At 40.1% G+C, this 21665-nt stretch overlaps 1 protein-coding gene and 2 non-coding genes across 4 annotated transcripts; all 3 read right to left on the minus strand.

Annotated features, from left to right (window-relative positions):
- Nucleotides 1–910: 910 nt before the first annotated feature.
- mir5406 (microRNA mir-5406) lies at nt 911–986 on the minus strand. Its single transcript, NR_130007.1, has one exon. It is a non-coding gene; the product is annotated as a microRNA mir-5406 (primary transcript).
- A 323-nt stretch (nt 987–1309) lies between these two features.
- mir5407 (microRNA mir-5407) lies at nt 1310–1390 on the minus strand. The gene has a single exon (NR_130008.1). It is a non-coding gene; the product is annotated as a microRNA mir-5407 (primary transcript).
- Nucleotides 1391–1720: 330 nt separating this feature from the next.
- Nucleotides 1721–19719, minus strand: ufd1 (ubiquitin recognition factor in ER associated degradation 1). 2 transcript variants are annotated; one of them, XM_003225121.3, is made up of 12 exons: nt 19426–19621; nt 15997–16129; nt 14745–14777; nt 12820–12941; nt 11718–11848; nt 9232–9304; nt 8540–8608; nt 7983–8048; nt 7793–7840; nt 7412–7500; nt 5385–5466; nt 1721–1840 (listed from the first exon to the last, which is right to left on the minus strand). In XM_003225121.3, exons 1-12 carry the CDS (start codon nt 19426–19428, stop codon nt 1766–1768), a joined length of 924 nt encoding a protein of 307 aa, XP_003225169.1. In that variant the 5' UTR covers nt 19429–19621; the 3' UTR covers nt 1721–1765. The 2 variants fall into 2 exon arrangements, with proteins under 2 accessions (XP_003225169.1, XP_008115569.1); XM_008117362.3 differs by lacking the exon at nt 15997–16129 and having other exon boundaries at nt 19426–19719.
- Nucleotides 19720–21665: the final 1946 nt, after the last annotated feature.

Consider the following 21665-nt stretch of genomic DNA (forward strand, 5'->3'; position numbering starts at 1 on the left):
TATTATTATTATTATTATTATTATTATTATTATTATATTGTATGACACAACAAACGAGATATATATGCTGGATTTCGTATCACAAAATCACAAGTCGAACACTTCCCAAGTGTCAAGGTGGCACCTACGAGGGGGATTATTATTATTATTATTATTTTATTATGACACAGCAAACGAGATAGACATGCTGGATTTTGTATCACAAAATAACAAGTCGAACACTTCCCAAGTGTCAAAAGTGGCACCTACGGGGGGAATTATATTATTTATTATGATTATTATTATTCTATTGTATGACACAGCAAACAAGATAGGTATGCTGGATTTCATATCACAAAATCACAAGTCGAACACTTCCCAAGTGTCAAGGTGGTACCTACGGGGGGATTATATTATTATTATTATTATTATTATTATTATTATTATTATTATTATTATTATTATTATTGTATGACACAGCAAACAAGATAGACATGCTGGATTTCGTATCACAAGATCACAAGTCGAACACTTCCTAAGTGTCAAAGGTGTCACCTACGGGGGGGATTATATTATTATTATTGTTATTATTATTATTGCTCTCAGTCAACAGGTCACTTGAAGGCACAGAGACACACAGTACATCCTACTGTAATCCCTAACGGTACTTGAGGATCTCTGATCATGGAAGCTAAGTGGTTAGGCGTGTTGTCGAAGGCTTTCATGGCTGGAATTACAGGGCTGTTGTGTGTTTTCCGGACTGCATGGCCTGAATACTTCTAGAACATGGTCATACTGTCTGGAAAACATACAACAACGCAGTGGATGGGGCTGGAGGCTCTATTTCAGAGGAAGGGCTTGGTCAAACCCCCTCTGAAAGAGCCATAGAGCCACCTTAAGCGACTTCATGGACTTTCAAAGCAGAGGGAGAGAGGTTCTTCTTTTAGAGTTTCGCTCCTAGATGTTCGGAGAGATTCTAGGAGTGCCAGTCTAAAAGGAAGAACTGTCCCCAAACATCCAGGACTCCCAAGAGCTGAATTTCAGGGGCAGGAATGGTGAAGCCACAATGTCACGACACGCAAGCTCTGACCTCAGTCCGATCCAAACGGACCTTCGGAGCAAGGCGGGAATAATTTCTTTTTTCGAATACCGCTCCCAGCTGCTTAAAGAGATTTGGATAAGCGGGGTTCGAAAAGGCAGAATGATTCCCCAAAAGTCCAAGTCTCCCGGACGCTGGATTTCAGAGGAAGGAATCCACCCGACAGAAAATTATATTCATTTCATCCCCCTTTGTCCAAAGGTTGCAGGCTCAAACGCTTGGTGCAGAGGGAAGGGTTTCTCTTTCGGATTATCCCACACAGACGCCAGAACAAAGGAAACTGTGACTGAAAATCCGAAAGACAGAACCGTCCCAAAGGAATCCCGGGCGCGACAGGCTTGGTTTCAGAGGAAGGACTTGGGACAAACCATCCCAAAGGATTCCTGGCCGGAGCAAAGCCAATTCATTAAATTCATGGGGTCGCCGTGAAATCAACGAGCAAGTTGATAACACAAATTTAAACTAAGGATAAGAAGAGGGCCCCAGCTCCATATTTTACTTAGCTCAAGTTCCATCCGATTTAAGTCCTCGCCGGCCTGCGCCTTCCGTTTCCAACTCTGAACCAGAACATTTGTAAGCAAGAGCTTCTCTCTTCTCTCTGAAAGAAACAACCCAAGAAAAAGGCTCTGAAAGGATCCGAGGTACTGCAGCATTATTTTATTGTTTGGAAGCCAAAGGATCCGGGATTTAGGGTTTCCTTCCTTTCTTGCGCAGCGACTGGCCTTCTCCCGAAAAGGCAATGAAGCGTTGTCCAGGATCGTCCTGAGAAGAGAGACAGAAAACATATTATTTATTAATAATAATGAGGGGTTTTGCCTATAAAATAACTACAGTAGACTCTCACTTATCCAACATAAATGGGCCGGCAGAACATTGGATAAGTATATTATTATTATTATTATTATTATTATTATTATTATTATTATTATTATTATTATATTTTATTATGACACAGCAAACAAGATAGATATGCTGGATTTCGTATCACAAAATCACAAGTCGAACACTTCCCAAGTGTCTAGGACTGTGTGATGTATTTTCGGATGATGCGTGCGGATTATATATTTTTTTATTATTATTATTATTATTATTATTATTATTATTATTATTATTATTATTATTATTATTATTATTATTAGGGGCCCCTGGTGGCACACTGTGTTAAAGCACTGAGCTGCTGAACTTGCGGATCAAAAGGTCCCAGGTTCATATCCCGGGAGCGGAATGAGCGCCTAGCAGTTCAAAAACATGCAAATGTGAGTAGATCAATAGGTACCACTCCGGCGGGAAGGTAACGGCGCTCCATGCAGTCATGCCGGCCACATGACCTTGGAGGTGTCTATGGACAATGCCGGCTCTTTGGCTTAGAAATAGAGATGAGCACCAACCCCCAGAGTCGGATACAACTGGACTTAATAGTGGTACCTATTGATCTACTCATATTTGCATATTTTCGAACTGCTAGGTTGGCAGAAGCCGGGGCTAACAGCGGGCGCTCATTCCGCTCCCCGAATTCGAACCTGCGACCGTTCATAAGCTCAGCGCTTTAACACACTGTGCCACTGGGGCCCCAATTCCTCTAAGAAATGTTTTAATCCGGATCAATTGATAAGAGCGAGTGGCAGTTGGAGGGAGGACAATTCAAAATATCTATTTTTGGTCTATTTTTGGTCCCATTTTTCAAAAGAATATTCAAGATGCAACTTGAAAATCTTTTTTTTGCTGAAACAATTTCATCTTAACCCATTACACTTTAGCAAAAAAAGGCAAAGGGCGGAAGAGGCAAACATGCATCCGCTTAGTGTTCTAGAAGGACACTCTTCCTCAATAGGCCACTCAAAGTCTCTTCTAAGAGAACACAGAAGGGTTCTTTGAGCCCACTTGTTTACTCTTCAGCTTTTCATTTCCTTTGATTGTGGATGCTTGTTCCCTTCCCCTGTTATTTGCTGGACTGCTTGCCCCTTAAGTACATAAATGCTGTAAACATCCTACATACTATAACCCCCTGGGTGCAAGCTGACAAAACGTTCAATCACAAATACAGATTACAAAAAAGCAATCAACAGAGGTATTATGTTATCCCAAAAAGAATGGTGCAAGTTGTTTTATAAGAACATAAAAGAGCACTGATTTTGCTTGTCTAGTTTAGCAATTCTGACTGTTTATATATTTGAAATATAGGGAGAAGAGTAAAAACCAGTATGTTGGAGAACATTAAGAGCCTACACGGTGGAGTGGTTTGAGTACTGGACTATGACTTTGGGGACCAGGACCAGGCTTTGGATCCTTGCTTGGACATAGACACCCATTGGGTGAGCCTGGACAAGTCACGTTCACTCAGTTAAATGCAAGGCAAACCCCCTCCGAACAAAACTCACCAAGAAAAGCCCGTGAAAGTTTCCCCCCAGGGTTGCCATAAGATAGAAACACTTGAAAGAACATGATGGAAAAAATAATAATAAAAAACACTGGCCAATACACATTTTGGTTCCTCAAATGGTAGTAGTAATAATAATAATAATGATCCCAGGTGACAGCAGGATTGAGGAGAAACAACTGGAAAAGCTGACACAATATGAGGATTTAAAGATCGAATTGCAAAGACTCTGGCACAAGCCCAGTCAAGGTGGTCCCAGTGGTGATTGGCACACTGGGTGCAGTGCCTAAAGGCCTTGGCCTGCACTTAAATACAATCAGCACTGACAAAATCCCCACCTGCAAGCTGCAGAAGGCCACCTTACTGGGATCTGCACACATTATTTGCTGATACATCACACTGTCCTAGACACTTGGAAAGTGTCCAACATGTGATCCAATACAACAGCCAGCAGAGTGCCTGCTGTGGACTCAAATTGTTGTATTTCAAATAAATAATAATAATAATAATAATATCATCACACAGTCCTAGACACTTGGGAAGTGTCCGACGTGTGATCTAATACAACAGCCAGCAGAGTGTCTGCTGTGGACTCATCTTGTTGTGTTTCAAATAATAATAATAATAATAATAATAATAATAATAATAATAATAATAATAATAATAATAACAATAATAATATCACACAGTCCTAGACACTTGGGAAGTGTCCGACGTGTGATCCAATACAACAGCCAGCAGAGTGCCTGCTGTGGACTCAAATTGTTGTGTTTCAAATAATAATAATAACAACAATAATAATAATAATTGGGTGCCGTGCCAAAAGATCTCAGCCGGCATTTGGAAACAATAGACATTGACAAAATTACGATCTGCCAACTGCAAAAGGCCACCCTACTGGGATCTGCGCGCATCATCCGAAAATACATCACACAGTCCTAGACGCTTGGGAAGTGTTCGACTTGTGATTTTGTGATATGAAATCCAGCATATCTATCCTGTTTGCTGTGTCATACAATGTCGTTGTGTCAATAATAATAATAGGTATTATTGTGTCGTCAAAGGCTTTCATGGCCAGAATCACTGGGTTGCTGTGAGTTTTCCGGGCTCTATGGCTATGTTCCAGAAGCATTCTCTTCTGATGTTTTGCCTACATCTGTGGCCAGCATACTCATAGGTTGTGAGGTCTGTTGGAAACTAGGCAAGTGGGGTTTATATATCTGTGGAATGGCCAGGGTGGGAGAAAGAACTCTTGTCTGCTTGAGACGAGTGTGAATGTTGCAAGTGGCCACCTTGATTAGCATTGAATGTTATAGCTTCAAAGTCTGGCTGCTCCCTGCCTGGGGAATCCTTTGTTTGGAGGTGTTAACTGGCCCTGATTGTTTCTTGTCGGGAATTATCCTGTTTTTTGAGTGTTGCTTTTTATTGACTGTCATGATTTTACCATTTTTAAATACTGGTACCCCTCGCCCAGGCAATACTTGGCTACCCTTCATGACTTTTCACGAACGTTACAAGCAGTTTCAAGTATATAAATTGCATACATGTCCCTCTAGTTAAGTACAGTAGAGTCTCACTTATCCAAGCTAAACGGGCCAGCAGAAGCTTGGATAAGCGAATATGTTGGATAATAAGAAGGGATTAAGGGAAAGCCTATCAAACATTAAATTAGGTTATGATTTTATAAATTAAGCACCAAAACATCATGTTATACAACAAATTTGACAGAAAAAGTAGTTCAATACGCAATAATGTTGTGTTGTAATTACTGTATTTAGCACCAAAATATCACAATATATTGAAAACATTGACTACAAAAATGCATTGGATAATCCAGAACCTTGGATAAGTGAGTCTTGGATAAGTGAGACTCTACTGTATGAAACAGACAATCCCGCCCATGAAATTCCACACCAAAAAAGGACTCACCTCTTCAATTTTCTTGACCTGTGGCCGCGAGTTCCTGATGAAGGTGATCTTGCCAATCTTGAACTCATAGTTAGGGATCCCTCTGCGGAAAAGAAATCAGGGGCTGTTACTTCTTTATTACAAATATACAGGACCCAATAGGCAACGGTAACTGTTTATTGTCTATGTTTTGTTTTGTACTTGTTGTATTTTGTATGTCGCACCTTGAGTGTTCTGTGAGCTGCCCCGAGTCCCTCTGGGAGATGGTGGCAGGATATAAATAAATAAATAAATAAATAATAATAATAATTATTATTATTATTATTATAGTAACAACAATAATAATACTTTATAAGCCTGCCACAGCCCTTGTCCAAAGCAGATCTAAAGAAGGACAAAAACTAAAGGAGCAGGAAGGTATTAAGCCTAGAGTCTAGATTGAAAGGGATGCCATTTAAACTTGAAATTTCCCCAATTTTGGTGGTTCCAAATGTATTGGATTATTAACATCATAATGAAGAAGGAGGTTGTCAGCAGCTTCCATTACTACGTCCCTACAGGGAAGGGGGAAAACAGGGAAAGTTTGTGTCAAAGATAAACAGGATGCAATGTTTTTTTGGGAGGGGGGAAGGCTGACAACGTGAACATGAACACGTAAGACAATATTTTGTTGTTTGTCTCACTTATTAAGTTACACGGAAGTGCAGCTCAGATGAAGAAACAATTAAGGAAATGAGAACTGACAATGTTAGATGAGACAGCCCTCCTTTTTTGTTGCTTATCTCTTATAGAAAATGTAAACATTGCACTCATCATGGATAAGCAACTTTAAAGATCTCAAAAATCCCTTTTAAAATCCCATTACACTTGTCAGAGCTGGGATTGTGATCCAAGCACACGATTGCCAACTAAAGAGAAAAAGCAACTATAGAGGACTGGACAGTGAAGATGTGGGAATTAAGAGAAATGGATAAGTACAAGGATAATACATATATATACAGTAGAGTCTCACTTATCCAACATAAACGGGCCGGCAGAACGTTGGATAAGCGAAAATGTTGGATAATAAGGAGGGATTAAAGAAAAGCCTACTAAACATCAAATTACGTTATGATTTTACATATTAAGCACCAAAACATCATGTTTTACAACAAACTGACAAAAAAGCAGTTCAATACATGATAACGTTATGTAGAAATTACTGTAGTTACGAATTTAGCACCAAAACATCACAATGTATTGAAAACATTGACTACAAAAACATTTACTAAAAGGCAGACTGCGTTGGATAATATAGAATGTTGGATAAGCGAGACTCTACTGTAATATAATAATAATAAAACTTTATTTATATTTATATCTTTCCGGAGGGACTCAAGGCAGACTCCAAACCTAAAAGGCAAACATTCAATGCCCGAACACAACAATATACCCATAACAACAAACATTGACAACCCAACATATAAAAACAAATTGTTACTTAACTAAAATTAAATAAAAATGCAACCTGTTATATCAGACATAAAACAAAACATCAAACACTGAAAAGGAGCATCAGTTTCCCAGTTCCTTGGGGGCAAATAGATCGATTATTGCTCAAGATGCTTATTGAGTTGGGGCGAAGAGGGCATGGATACAGATGGTAGCTATTAATCAGAGGTCTAATGGTAGTATTACCATCTACTTCTCCTACTCCTCGTAAGCCAGTGAGCAAAGGATAAGTCTCAAAAGAATGGATAGCATTTTATCCATCTGAGGGAAAGACTTTAGGTACAGGTTTGGAGACATAAAATGTAGGGATATTGACTTGTTACACGAAGGAGAAGCTGGAAAATCCACTTTAAAAACCAATTTAGGTCTAGGTTGGTAGTTTTAGAGTTATAGGTAGAGATGTATGTTTGTTGTACTCTTTTCAGTGTCATTTGTACTATCAAAATTAATTTAAAATATTGGTCGAAAAAATGACTACTAACTCAAAACTTTCCTGTCAAACAAACAAGCGAGTCTGGCAAGGAATATATGCATAGAATTGTTTGGGGCAAACTAACCTTCGGATGTCTCCGGGTTTAATAGGAAAAGGATTCGCTTCAACACCTTTCTTTTTCCCATCCAATCGGTTTCCAGATCCTGAAAATGCCTAGGGAGAGAGAGAGAGATTTCTACATAACTAACAAGACCTTGTTCCTGTATATTTAAACAGTTTCATTAAAGTCGCTAACATTTTGGTCCAAGTTTCATTCATCCAAAGTGTTTCTCAGAGTCTACAAAAATACTAAAGTTGCTTCAGTCGTCGGTGCTTCGCCAAGAAACACCACCTGATAATCTCTGTTGTTTTTTCCCCCCAGACTAGTACTTTGTCGGAGTGCACTCGCTCAGCATTAAGTGAAATATAATAGCTCCCTAATTGCACGACTAAATACAAGACTTACACGGAATCCTTTGTCGCTCACATAGTCGCCTGGATCTGCTTCACCTTCCTGGAAAAACAAAGACAACAAGACACCTTGAGTCACCTTTTTTAGAAAGCAAATTTCTACCACTCAGTGCTGTATTTTTAAAGCTATATAGAGGAAAAGTAAGAGAATCGATCAACAAAGCACACAACAAGAGGCAACTTACCGTGGCTTCCTCATGCTGCGCCTGCCTCTCTGGCTCTTTGTAACCCAAGGGCGCATCAAAGTCTACCTGCATCAAGTGGATGCAAAATGCACAATCACGCAACGGCAACAGACTCTTGCAATGGCCTCTTTTGTTTACTTAACACACAATATTGACAGGCTGATTTTCAACAGTTCCTTCCCAAGTGGTTCCCCCTTTCCCCAGAAATAGAATTTAAACAGCCAAGGGGGAAAAATTGTTCGTTGATTCATTAAAGCCTAGCCCACATCGACAAAAAGATATACAAGATATAACAAAGCAACAGTATACAATATAATAAAAACAACAATATGGAAGGACACAATATAAAATATTACAAAGGCATGACATAAAAAAGGTGACAATTCACCAACATAATAATAATAATAATAATAATAATAATAATAATAATAATAATAATAATAATACTTTATTTCTATATCCTGCCTCCATCTCCCCAAAGGGACTTGGGGTGGCTTACATGGGGCCAAGCCCAGATAAAACAATAAAACATAGAGAAACATCAAAATACAACTTACATTCATATCACACTCTATGATGGACACTGCTTTGTCGGGTTTAGTCTCCATGACTCGAAGCTCATATATCTAAAAAGAAAGGATAGGACAAAAGTCATTATTACTACTATTCTGAGCAATTTTAATAATACATGATAATAAATGTTATTTCTAAACTGTCCTCTCTCCCCGAAGGGACTCAAGGCAGTATACAGACACAAAACAAAAAGGCAAACATTCAATGCCTCAAATGAATACGATCAAAATAATACAAGATAATGCATAGTAACAACAGCAAACTTACAACAAAAAAATTAAGCATTGAGATGAAAATAAAAAACAATCCATTATGACATTTTCGTGACTATGGCTCGGAAATTCTCTCCTAGTTGGATTAAACTGGACACCATTAAGCACTCCTTAACTGGGAGGCAATTCTGCTCACTGTACTGTGCAATGATTTTTATTATATATTCTATTTCATTTTGGGAATTTTGATCCTGCATCCAGCCACAAAGGCTCTCTGAGCAGCTTATAAAAGTCTGTAAATTTGCCCTCAGGCTGACTATCTATATTATCTAAATGAAGTGTAATAAAGAAATTAGATAACCAATGTAAGGACTGAGTAGAAATATGGGCAGAAGGGAAGCCGGCTCCCAATTTTGATCCAAAGTGGAGCGACTTTTCCTGGGCGTCAACCCAGCCGGTCTTACCTTCTCGTTGTAATTGATGGCAATCACATCCCCGGTGGTCAGGCACGCAAAATTTCTCAGTGCATTTTCCAACCTTCAGAGGTGGTTAAGGTGAAACAGCATTGCAAGAGGAAGGTGGCCGATGGCTCCGGGAGCTCGCTTCCCGGCGTTTTTAAACCTTCCCACTCAACTCCACCCCCCCAGGTTTTCTCTCCACCCCTTGATGGTCAGCTGGTAGCGATCATTCCGCGGGCCGGCAATTACAGAGAAAACAATCAAACGATCAGAAACTCCTTGGTAGATGCGATCTCAAGCCCACTTAGTGCAGCATTCTGTTCCCATGGCAGAATACATACAAGTGGAAAGTGCACAAACAGGACGCCAGGGCAACGGCTCTCTCCCACTCACCATTCCCTAGCAACTGGCAATGAGAGGTATGCTCCCTTTGACAGGGCAGGTCAAGTGGACCCATAATGGACAGTTGCCGCCAACAGCCTCACATTGCCAAGATCGGACCCGTCTTCTTGAAACGCTTTCATTCTTATAAGAGTCTTGAAAGCCTCGGTGGGTTTTCCTTGTTCTTCCACTTCCCTCCTCATCTTTCGTTTTGTTTTTCTACTCGCATTCTTGGGTTTCAGATTGTTTGCCTGTTCCCAATCTTAGGCCAAGCACTTTGGGCACTTTGTTGGCTAATTAACGGGGTTTAAAAGAAATACCGTGGGGCCTTGGCGTCTGCTAGCGTTCGGTTCCTGGGACCCCAGTGGATGCCAAAATCCATGGATGCTCAAGTCCCATTATATACAGGGGAATCAAAGGTTTGCTTTTTGGAAATTAAAAAATCTATTTTTAGTTTGTGGATGGTTGAATCTGTGGGTTCGGAGGGCCGAGGATAAGAAGGAACAGACCGATTCCCCATCCTTATAAGTGAAAGAAGCAACAGACCAATTCCACATCCCTATAAGTGAATAATGTTACTTTCCTCTTTAGAAGCAAGGCAGAGTACTAGATTGGGAAAATAGCCTACCTAAAACTCAAGAAGAAATTAACCAAACTTATAAAAATCTCTCCCAATTTCAACTCAGATTAATAAGAGAATACAGTGTTCCCTTACTTATTACTGGGGTTAGGTTCCAGGACCACCCGCAATAAGTGAAAATCCGCGAAGTAGGGACGCTAAATTTATTTTAATATTTATACATTTTTTTTAGTACAGTAGAGTCTTACTTATCCAAGACTCACTTATCCAAGATTCTGGATTATCCAAGGCATTTTTGTAGTCAATGTTTTCAATATATCGTGATATTTTGGTGCTAAATTCGTAAATACAGTAATCACAACATAACATCATTGAACTGCTTTTTCTGTCAAATTTGTTGTATAGCATGATGTTTTGGTGCTTAATTTGTAATATCATAACCTAATTTGATGTTTAATAGGCTTTTCCTTAATCCCTCCTTATTATCCAAGATATTCGCTTATCCAAAGTTCTGCCGGCCCATTTAGCTTGGATAAGTGAGACTCTACTGTACATTCCCCTTTAGAAGCAAGACAGAGTACTAGACTGGGAAAAATAGCCTACCTAGAGAGAAATATCAAAGAAACAAAACGAAAGGTACACAGTCAAAACTCAAGAAGAAATTAACCAAACTTGTAAGAATATCTCCTGGCTTCAGCTCAGACTAATAAGAGAATATTATAGCTAAGATAAGACAACTTCAACAGATCAATGGCTCCTGAAAACAGCAGAAATGATGAATATGGACTAATTAAGCCAGTTATTAGCAAACCATCAAGGCAATGCTAAAAATAGATTTGTCACCATTCAAAGACTATTTGAAAAAAAAGGAAAACGAAAATGATAATATAGTTTAAGTAAAGACCAAGAGAAACAACTTTGATACTGAAGAAGGGTGAAAGAGGGGAAGCAGACTTTAGAAAGAAATAAAACAAAATGAAGACCTTTTTAAAAACAATGATGAAGATTGGAATTTGAACCAAAACACCCCCATTTTTAATCTCCCCCGTTTCCTACAACCTATATCCTTAGGTAGATGTAATATTTTGTACTTTTTTCTCATCTCTTTGTTTTTCTTCTTTCCAAATTATATATATACTCCCTTCTAGGTGATGGTGGTTTCCTATTTTACCCCAAAACAATGGTTCTCAACCTGTGGGCCCCGAGCTGTTTTGGCCTCCAACTCCCAGAATTCCTGACCAGTGAACAAGCTGACTAGGGCTTCTGGGAGTTGGAGGCCCAAACAGCTGAAGAGTTGCAGTTTGAGGATGCCTGCTTTAGAGGAATACACTTTCATCCCACTTTTACAAGGCAGGCTCCCTACGGTGTCCATTCCTGTCTCTGTTACCAGTTTTTGGATATATAAACCATGGTCTCTATTCTGACTGACCCATGGAGCAGTAATGGAGGGGAACAGGTTAACAGTGTGAACACAGTTTAGTTCTCTACCCATACCCCTGTAGCTCCCACAAAAGGCTGAAGAAAAGGATACACAGCTTTGGGGTTGGTGATGTCAAGGAAGTCCGGACTTTGAGGCTGAAATTTTGAGTACGTTGCCACCTGAAGGTTGACACTCTCGATTTGCACCAGGCCCCCTTCTTCCAGAAGGAGGTTTTGCATCATCTGCAAAACAGAAGACAAGGGCACACATTCATGCTCGTCCTTGGGAGACGCTGCAGAATAAATGCATTTTGACTCCACTTGAACAGCCTCAATACTTATGGAATCCTGGGAGCAGTAGTTTGACAAGGACTTTCGCCTTCGACAACACAAAGAGTCACTTTTTGTTCTTTAGAACAAAAAAGCGGGCTATAAATTAAATAATAACAATAATAGTATTATTTATTACCCATCTTTCCTTTAGACTGGAAGGGTGGCACAATGTATTTAAATACATCTTTTTTTATATCGTGTCAGAAGCAAATTGAGACAAGTTGCTTCTGGTGTGAGAGAATTGGCGGTCTACAGAGACGTTGCCCAAGGGAAGCCCAGATGTGTTACTATCCTGCTGGGAGGCTTCTCTCATGTCCACGCATGGGAAACTAGGGCTGACAGATGGGAGCTCACCCCGTCCCGCGGATTTGAACTGCCAACCTTCAGGTCAACAGTTCAGCCGGCACAAGAGTTTAACCTGTTGCGCCACTGTGGCACCTAATACATCTATAAAATCACATATTAAAAATAGAGGTTGTTGTTATGCATTTGAAGTGTAACCTGGGAAGCTCATTTGGACAAACTATTCAATGCAAGTAAGCCAGAAATAATGAGGAATCGGACAACAGCTTCCACAGAGATCTTTCAAGTTGACAGTAGTTGATAACACTGGTCAATTCACCTTTGGGTGCCTCCAACGTTAGACCTGTTTTATGGGTCTATCTGACCCACTGGTTCCAAAAATGGCCCCAGTTTTCTCCTAATGGCTCTAGTTTTTGAGACACAGAATATATGCCATCTATCAGCTGTCCACTAAAAACCAGGACTAAGAAATGAGAGCGGATGCAGTGTATCCTATGCCATTTTTTGAATCAGTGCCCCATAATTCCAGGAAGAGACCTAAGAACTAAGACACCAAGAAACCAACTGTGTCCACTTACCCAGTGTGGAAGATAACAGATGCCTTCATCTGCCACGAATTCAAGCACACCACAGTGGGTCATACGGTCTGAATTTTTATTCGTCAATTTAAATAACATAGGATAGGTAATATTCAGTCGACCTAATAAGAACAGAAGAGGAACAATGTCCTGTTAGACCAAAAAACCCAAAAACATCTAGGTCAGGGATCTTATATAAGCTTAAAATGAAAAACACACCTGAACTATAAACAACTCGAAATCACGTAACAACTGTTTAATGTTCCCATTACCAAACAAAACAGCTAATCGGGGAAAATAATTAGGTCAATCGAATGCATTTGGCCAATGGACAATGTAAGCAATTGTGAGCATAGCGAGGCTGCACCTGAGACAGCTTTCATATCTTGATCTCAAGTGCACAAAATAATACGGTGTCTAATGTACGAAGCAATTGCCCATTTTATATATGGCTGAAAAGTAAAATATAAGGAGAGTAAAATACAATAAGGATTTGACCAAGAGACAATAAAATATTTAAGTTGAAAGAAAAGGCCCAAGAAAATGTGTCTCCTAAGAACTTTGCTAAAGCCTGCTAAGGATATGGTTTGATGCAAACCAGTCAGCTATGTTTCCCCATAACTTGTAGACTCCCCAAACCTATTGGCCCCATCAATGCATGGTGAAGGACGATGGGACCTAGCACCCAACAGCATCTGAAGCAGAACAGGTTTGTATTCCTGATCAAGACTTGGGCTCGATTTTGTTTTCAACACATAGATCACATTTAGAGGGGAAAGCTTACTGATCACTCTATGACCGTCACCCCCCTTTACTATAAAGCAGAGGTTCCCAAATTGTGTTCCATGCAACCCCAGGATCCCACAAAGTGGATTTTAAAATAAAACCCCATTTGGCCAACTATTTGATTTGCGGTCTCCATACTAGCTATTTTTTTTTCTTGTTCAGGTTTGGAGATGAAAGACATTCATGCTTTGTGAGCCGTCGCAGGTCCCTCTGGGAGATGGTGGCAGGGTATAAATAGAGTTTATTATTATTTATTATTAAGATCTATTTCTATTAAGCAAATCATGCATAGAGTTAGGGTCAGAGTGGGGCTTCTTAGTGTGAGTCCCATCCCCTTAGCTCAATGTTGCGGCCGCATTGCAAAACAGGCATTGTTTGCAATGGATTCCACAGAAAATGCTTCATCTGTACTTCATAAGAAGGGGAAATCAGCCTGAGTAGCAACCCTTGCAAATACAGTAGAGTCTCACTTATCCAAGACTCGCTTATCCAAGGTTCTGGATTATCCAATGCATTTTTGTAGTCAATGTTTTCAATATATCATGATATTTTTGTGCTAAATTTGTAAATACAGTAATTACAACATAACATTACTGCATATTGAACTACTTTTTCTGTCAAATTTGTTGTCTAACATGATGTTTTGGTGCTTAATTTGTAAAATCATAACCTAATTTGATGTTTAATAGGCTTTTCCTTAATCCCTCCTTATTATCCAAGATATTTGCTTATCCAAGGTTCTGCCGGCCTGTTTAGCTTGGATAAGTGAGATTCTACTGTACTGATTTATTATCAGTAAATGATTACTTTTTTAACTTATTACTCAAGCAAAAAGGGTTCAGAGTGGAAAAAGTTGAAGAAGTCCTGAGACAGCTTTCATAACTTATCATATTTTGAACTTCAGCTTCCAAAAGTCCAAGCCAAGGGCAGCCAACCAGAAGAGACCATGGGAGTCCAAACTATCTGGCAGCCAAAAAAGGGTGTGCTTTGATTCTACGTTCCTGACTGTCAGAAAGGGGGTGGACTGGATGGCCCTTTGAGCTCTCTTTCAACTCTAGGTTTCTATGATTATGCTGTGCAGTAATTGAATAACCTTCCGACCCTACACATCACAAAGGAGTTAAACAGAAGTTACTCACTGAGCTGATCCAAAGCAGAGGGAGGCATAATTACTGTGGAAACAAAAAACAAGAAAGTTGTCGTAAGTTGAGGCAGCAATGGGACATGGACATAGATCCGACAACACAGTTTAAAGCATTTTAGGACATAATTGCGAGTTAAAAGAAACCTCACATTCCTCTCACAACTCTCTCTTCCACTGGGAAACAAAGAGAATGTTAGCACAATGTCAGTCTGGTCTAGATAGACCATCAGGAAGACAAAGGGATCTTTCTAGAAGGAGGAACACCAGAGTTACACATTGAAAGGGCTGCTGGTGCTGCTGCTCTGTCTGTTTCCTCCTTGTGTGTGAAAAGAAAAAAGGAGACAAGCGAGAAGTTACAAGTGGAAGACACCATCATCTGTAAGCTTCCCTCCATGAAATGGGACGGCTGCATCATAAAAGCCCCATCACAAAGGACCCTGACCAAGCAGTATCATAAACACAACTCACTTTCCACTGACCATGTGAACTTGGCTTTCTGACCTGTATTTATGACTTATTGACACTTAAAATGCAGCATCCTGGCTTCTCACCTTAATTTCTTTATTTACTTCATTTCTATCCCGCCTTTCTCTACCCCAGAGGGGACTCAAGGCAGCTTGCGAACATTAAAATACATCTCAACAACATGTCAACAATCTAAACATGAGCGATTAAAACATATAAATCAATTAAACAGATTAAAACAGAATAAAATGCAGAATCATGATCTCATTTCCTAGCATATAAAGGGGGTTGTTTTCTATACAGTACCGTTTCATTTATCTAGGTCTGAAAAAAATGTATCTTAAGCATTAAAATACATCTCAACGACATATTAACAACCTAAACATGAGCAATTAAAACATATCAATCAATTAAACAGATTAAAACCAAATGAAATGCCGAATCATGATCTCATTTCCTAGCATATAAAGGGGGTTGTTTTCTATACAGTACCGTTTCATTTATCTAGGTCTGAAATATATATATATCTCTTAAGCATTTTCTAGGTCCTCCAGCTCAACTCTACACTAGTCTTGGGTCAAAAGTCTCTACCTTTTAGGGCTCACTATTATTCACTTTTTCACGTATCCCCACAGAGATGGCAGTCAGTTTATATGTCTTTCAGTCCGCTCCTCCTTCCCAAACCACAAAAGTGACAAAAATGCTTTGTAGCTCATTGTTATTTTAGGTCCCATAAGAGAAGATCACTCCAGAGATCATCCCAAAGAAAAACCAACACATACTTTTCCCTCCTTTCTCCACATCGGATCGGTCATTAGGCCCAGCAAGCATTGACACTGAGAAACAACGGTATTGGGTTGAGAAACGGTTCTGGAAGACCCGGGGAATCGGATGATCAAACATGTTGAAAGAAAACTGGGGAGAACAAAATAAGTTATAAGCCAAGGCATTCGAAGACGCGGGTGGCCTTTACACAGAACATGACAAGCCAAAGTGGTCAAGATACTGAGACAGAAAGAGGGAGCTTTTGGCCCCGAAGATGTCTCAGGCTAGAACCCCCACAATTCCTTAACATGGCCACTGACAGGCAGGCTTTCAAAGCCCTCTAAACATGCGGTGCGATAAGGACCCTATGCCTTACCCGTGGAATGTCATTTTTGCCATGTGATGTGCTTGTAACCCTGCTGGAAATTAGAAGCTGTACTTTTATTTACACTTGCATTTTATAAAGAAAATATATGTATGTGCATGTGTATGTGTACGCACTGTATATACTCATGTATAAGTCTACTTCGTGTGTAAGTCAAGGACATGTTTGGGAGACAAAATTATGGATTTTGATGTGACTCATGGGTAAGTTGAGGATTATTCATCAGAGAGGGGAAAGCATCAATGCTGCTGCTACTATTTTCCCTTGCAGTGCATTCAATAAGTCTAGAAGCAGCTTCACAGCCGAGAGAATACAGGTTAGTGATCCTTTTGCGCTCCCCTGAGCCGCTCCCCTGAGCTCTTGCCTTTTGCCATCTTACTCAAAGAAGGAGGCGGTTCCTTTCTTGATCACAATTAAAGTACAGTATGTACATAGACTTGTGGATAAGCCGGCCCAGGTTTTTGGGGTTGATGTTCTGGCTCAAATTCCTAGACGCATACATGAATGTACAGTTCTCAAACATACTATTTGGATACAAATAGTAATAATAAAATGTATATAGATTTACACATGAGTCTATATACGAGTCTATAATTCCCAAACATATAATAATATTCGATAAAACAAAGGGAACACACTGTATTACATTACAATGTTATTATTTCTCTATATTATTATATTGTATATATTGAGGGGCTCCTGAGTGATGCTGCAGGAGACACGATGGAGGTATAATAACATTGCAATAATATTATTATTACAATATTATTAATAATAATAATGTAATATAGTAATACTAATACTGTATATTAAATATAATTACTACTAATAATATATAGTAAGGTAAAGGGTATAGGTTTTCCTTTGACATTAAGTCTGGTCGTGACCAACTCTGGGAGCAGATACTCATCTTTATTTCTAAGCCGAAGAGCCGGCGTTGTCTGTAAACACCTCCAAGGTCATGTGGCCACTGGCATGACTGCATGGAGCATCATTACCTTCTTACCTACTGATCTATTCACATTTGCATGTTTTCGAACTGCTAGGTTGGCAGAAGCTGGGAATAACAGCAGGAGCTCACTCCGCTCCCCGGCTTTAAACCACTAACCTTTTGGTCAGCAAGTTGCTCAGCTGTTTAACCCGCTGCAACACCAGGTTATATAACTATATATTGTTTTATTATTGTGTATTTGTCTATTTTATGTTGTAATGTTTTTGATTGTGAGCCACTTTGAGTCTCCGTATGGAGAGATAAAGCGGGATAAACAAATAAATGTAGAATAAACAAATAAATATAGACTAGGCTTTGATCTCCAGAGTCCTGTCAAGAACACAAGGCTTGTGATGAAGGCAAGAGTAAGAATAAGAGCTCTTCCAGACAGGCTATTTCCCAGGATCTGATCCCAGAATAGCTGGCAGAAGCTGGGGCTAATCGGGGGAGCTCACCCTGCTCCCCGGCTTTGAACCACCGACCTTTTGGACGGCAAGTTGCTCAGCTGTTTAACCTACTATGCCATTGGGTTATATAATTATATACTGTTTTATTATTGTATATTTATACATTTTATACGGTAATGTTTTTGATTGTGAGCTGCTTTGAATCTCCGTATGGAGAGATAAAGTGGGATAAACAAACAAATGTATTTATTATTACTTATTAGCGACATTTATATCCCGCCCTTCTCACCCGAAGGAGACTCAGGGCGGTTTACAAGTAAAGTAGAGTCTCACTTATCCAAGCCTCGCTTATCCAAGCCTCTGGATAATCCAAGCCATTTTTGTAATCAATGTTTTCAATATATCGTGATATTTTGGTGCTACATTCGTAAATAAAGTAATTACAACATAACATTACTGTGTATTGAACTACTTTTTCTGTCAAATTTCTTGTAAAACGTGATGTTTTGGTGCTTAATTGGTCAAAATCATAACCTAATTTGATGTTTAACAGGCTTTTTATTAATCCCTCCTTATTATCCAAGATATTCACTTATCCAAGCTTCTGCCTGCCCGTTTAACTTGGATAAGTGAGACTCTACTGTATATATACATACAATATATTATATTATACGACTATATTGCAATATTATTAGTAATATTGCATGTAAATAAATATACAATTATAATAGTGAATTATAATTATCATAACATTGTATTACAAATGTAGAATAAACAAATAAATACAGTAGTGTCTCACTTATCCAACATTCACTTATCCAACGTTCTGGATTATCCAACACATTTTTGTAGTGAATGTTTTCAATATATCATGATATTTTGGTGCTAAATTTGTAAATACAGTTATTACTACACAGAATTACTGTGTACTGAACTACTTTTTCTGTAAAATTTGTTGTATAACATGATCCTTTGGTGCTTAATTTGTAAAATCATAACCTAATTTAATGTTTAATAGGCTTTTCCTTAATCTCTCCTTATTATCCAACATATTTGCTTATCCAACGTTCTGTCGGCCCGTTTACGTTGGATAAGCGAGACTCTCCTGTATAGAATAGGCCTTGATCCCCAGAGTCCTGTCAAGAACGCAAGGCTTGTGATGAAGGCAAGAGCAAGAATAAGGGCCCTTCCAGACAGGTCCTATTTCCCAGGATATGATCCCTGATTATCTGGCAGTGGGGATTCATATGGGCCACATAGTTGTGCCTCTGTTTGTAGTCTGTCTGTGCGATTTTCTTACAGTTTAATGCAGAAACCTGGAATATAGAGCCTGTCTGGAAAGACCCTAAGAGTCAAGAATACCCCACCAATGTCCTGGCCCCAGAAACGAGGCCTCTCCAGTCACAGCAGCCCTGTCCTGCCCTCCACTGTGGCTCCCAAGCAAAGCAAAGTCTCCCCAAAGCAGCCTCAGGCGGCAGTGGCCAAGGAGACGGCAGCAATGACAGCTTCCTTCACCTTTCCTGGCAGGAGGCCTATTCCAGAGCCACCGCCCGCTCCCAAGCTGCTCTCCGCCTCAGAGCCAGGCCTGAAGTCACAATGCAGGCCCTGAGGCGGCGGGGAGGCTGAGGCAAGACCCCAGGGCCTAGGCCTTTAAGCCCCTTACCATGGCGGACTGGAGTTCCTCCTCTGCTTCGCTTCTTCTGGACCCGACCAAGGCCTCCGCACCGCCGCTTGTCACTCGCCTCACCGCCAGAGACACCTCCGCATGAAAGGCCTTCCCTTTCGAGGGAGTGTTTAGGAAGACATCGAAGGCTTGCAAGGCCTTGCAAAGTGGTGTTTGGACTGACTCCGGAACTACATGTCCCAGAATGCCTCCTCCTCCTTGAAAGCAAAAGGGGCGGGGTTTCGGGCAAGTCCTCTGAGGACGCCATAGGCTGGGTTTAGGAATCCCTCACCTGCGTGGGCCAGGTCGGCCCGCCCCTTTCCCTCGCCTCCAAAACAACTCCGCCCCCAAAGGACTCTCATCACTTCCGGCTGTGATTCGACATTATTTTCCCCTTCCCTCTTTCCTTCATGAGAGAGGAAAGAGGCCTGGGACCCCTTCCACACACATCATCTGCTTTGAACTGCGTTATATGCCAGTGTGGACTCAGATATTAAAGTTCAAAGCAGACATTGTGGGATGTCTGCTTTGAACTGGAATATTTGAGTCCACACTGGCATATATCCCGGTTCAAAGCAGGGCTAATTGCCACTCTGGGGCCAGAGTGCAGAAGGGGGGTCAGGAATAATAATAATAATAATAATAATAATAATAATAATAATAATAATAATAATAATGAAAATAATAATGGAAAATGAGCACGCAAAGATACTGTGGGACTTCCGAATCCAGACTGACAAAGTTCTGGAACACAACACACCAGACATCACAGTTGTGGAAAAGAAAAAGGTTTAGATCATTGATGTCGCCATCCCAGGTGACAGTCGCATTGACGAAAAACAACAGGAAAAACTCGGCCGCTCTCAGGACCTCAAGATTGAACTTCAAAGACTCTGGCAGAAACCAGTGCAGGTGGTCCTGGTGGTGATGGGCACATTGGGTGCCGTGCCAAAAGATTTCAGCCGGCATTTGGAAACAATAGACATTGACAAAATCACGATCTGCCAACTGCAAAAGGCCACCCTACTGGGATCTGCGCGCATCATCCGAAAATACATCACACAGTCCTAGACACTTGGGAAGTGTTCGACTTGTGATTTTGTGATACGAAATCCAGCATAGCTATCTTGTTTGCGGTGTCATACAATAAAATAATAATTTATTTATATACCACCCTATCTCCCAAAAGGGAATCAGGGTGGTTTCCAACAATAATACAACAACATGCAGCACATAACAGTATAAAAACACATTATTACACAAAATAAAACCTTTACACTAAAAATAACAATAATAATACAACAACAATACTAATAAGACACCATTCCTAGTAATTTAGTGCTTATATTGTGCTTTTTTTTAGTGTCAGGAGCAACTTGAGTCGCTTCTGGAGTGAGAGAATTGGCCGTCTGCAAGGACGTTGCCCAGGGGACGCCCAGATGTTTTTGATGTTTTTACCATCCTTGTAGAGGCCTCTGGTGGCACAGTGCATTAAAGCACTGAGCTGCTGAACCTGCGGACCGAAAGGTTCCAGGTTCAAATCCCGGGAGCGGAGTGTGTGCCCGCTGTTAGCCCCAGCTCCTGCCAACCTAGCAGTACGAAAACATGCCAATGTGAGTAGATCAATAGGTACCGCTCGGCGGGAAGGTAACGGCACTCCATGCAGTCATGCCAATGGCCACATGACCTTGAAGGTGTCTATGGACAACGCCGGCTCTTTGGCTTAGAAATGAAGATGAGCACCAACCCCCAGAGTCAGACATGACTGGACTTAACCTCAGGGGAAAACCTTTACCCAACCTTACCTATATATTATATTGTATCATATATTTTAATATATATTACTTTATTTCTTACTCGCCTCTGAAAACACGTCATCATAAAACATTGTATTAAATACACATATTAAAACATATTTCTATGAAATATGAAGCACATAGATAAAATTGCTACGAATGGTCTTGGAGACACAAAGTGCTAATATCATTCCCTCCCATTTTATTTATAATCTATCTGCTATCTATATTTGTATTCGAGCATAAGCTTTCTTTAGTGTCTCTTGTTCCTTATTTGTTTGAACATACCTTTCAGTACTTGTCACTTTTTCTCATGGCCTTGGTCTGGTACAATAAACATACTGATTGACTGAACCAAAAGAAGCAGTTGAAGGTGCCGGTGTGGTTTAATAGAAGGGTAGGCCCTATTGAAATGTCCCTGTTCTCTCCAAGGGCCCTGTCCAC

Source organism: Anolis carolinensis, chromosome X (genome assembly GCF_035594765.1).
Source record: "Anolis carolinensis isolate JA03-04 chromosome X, rAnoCar3.1.pri, whole genome shotgun sequence".
NCBI classification, from domain to species: domain Eukaryota; kingdom Metazoa; phylum Chordata; class Lepidosauria; order Squamata; family Dactyloidae; genus Anolis; species Anolis carolinensis.

What these genes read in the sequence shown, in the direction of transcription:
- ufd1 (XM_008117362.3), bottom strand. Translation starts at nt 19,693, where the DNA reads ATGGCGTCCTCAGAGGACTTGCCCGAAACCCCGCCCCTTTTGCTTTCA. An exon ending in AGGAACTCCAGTCCGCCATG is followed by an intron (nt 14,778 to 19,425) that starts GTAAGGGGCTTA and finishes TTGTTTCCACAG; the next exon opens with TAATTATGCCTCCCTCTGCT. An exon ending in TCATAGAGTGTGATATGAAT is followed by an intron (nt 8,049 to 8,539) that starts GTAAGTTGTATT and finishes CACTTGATGCAG; the next exon opens with GTAGACTTTGATGCGCCCTT.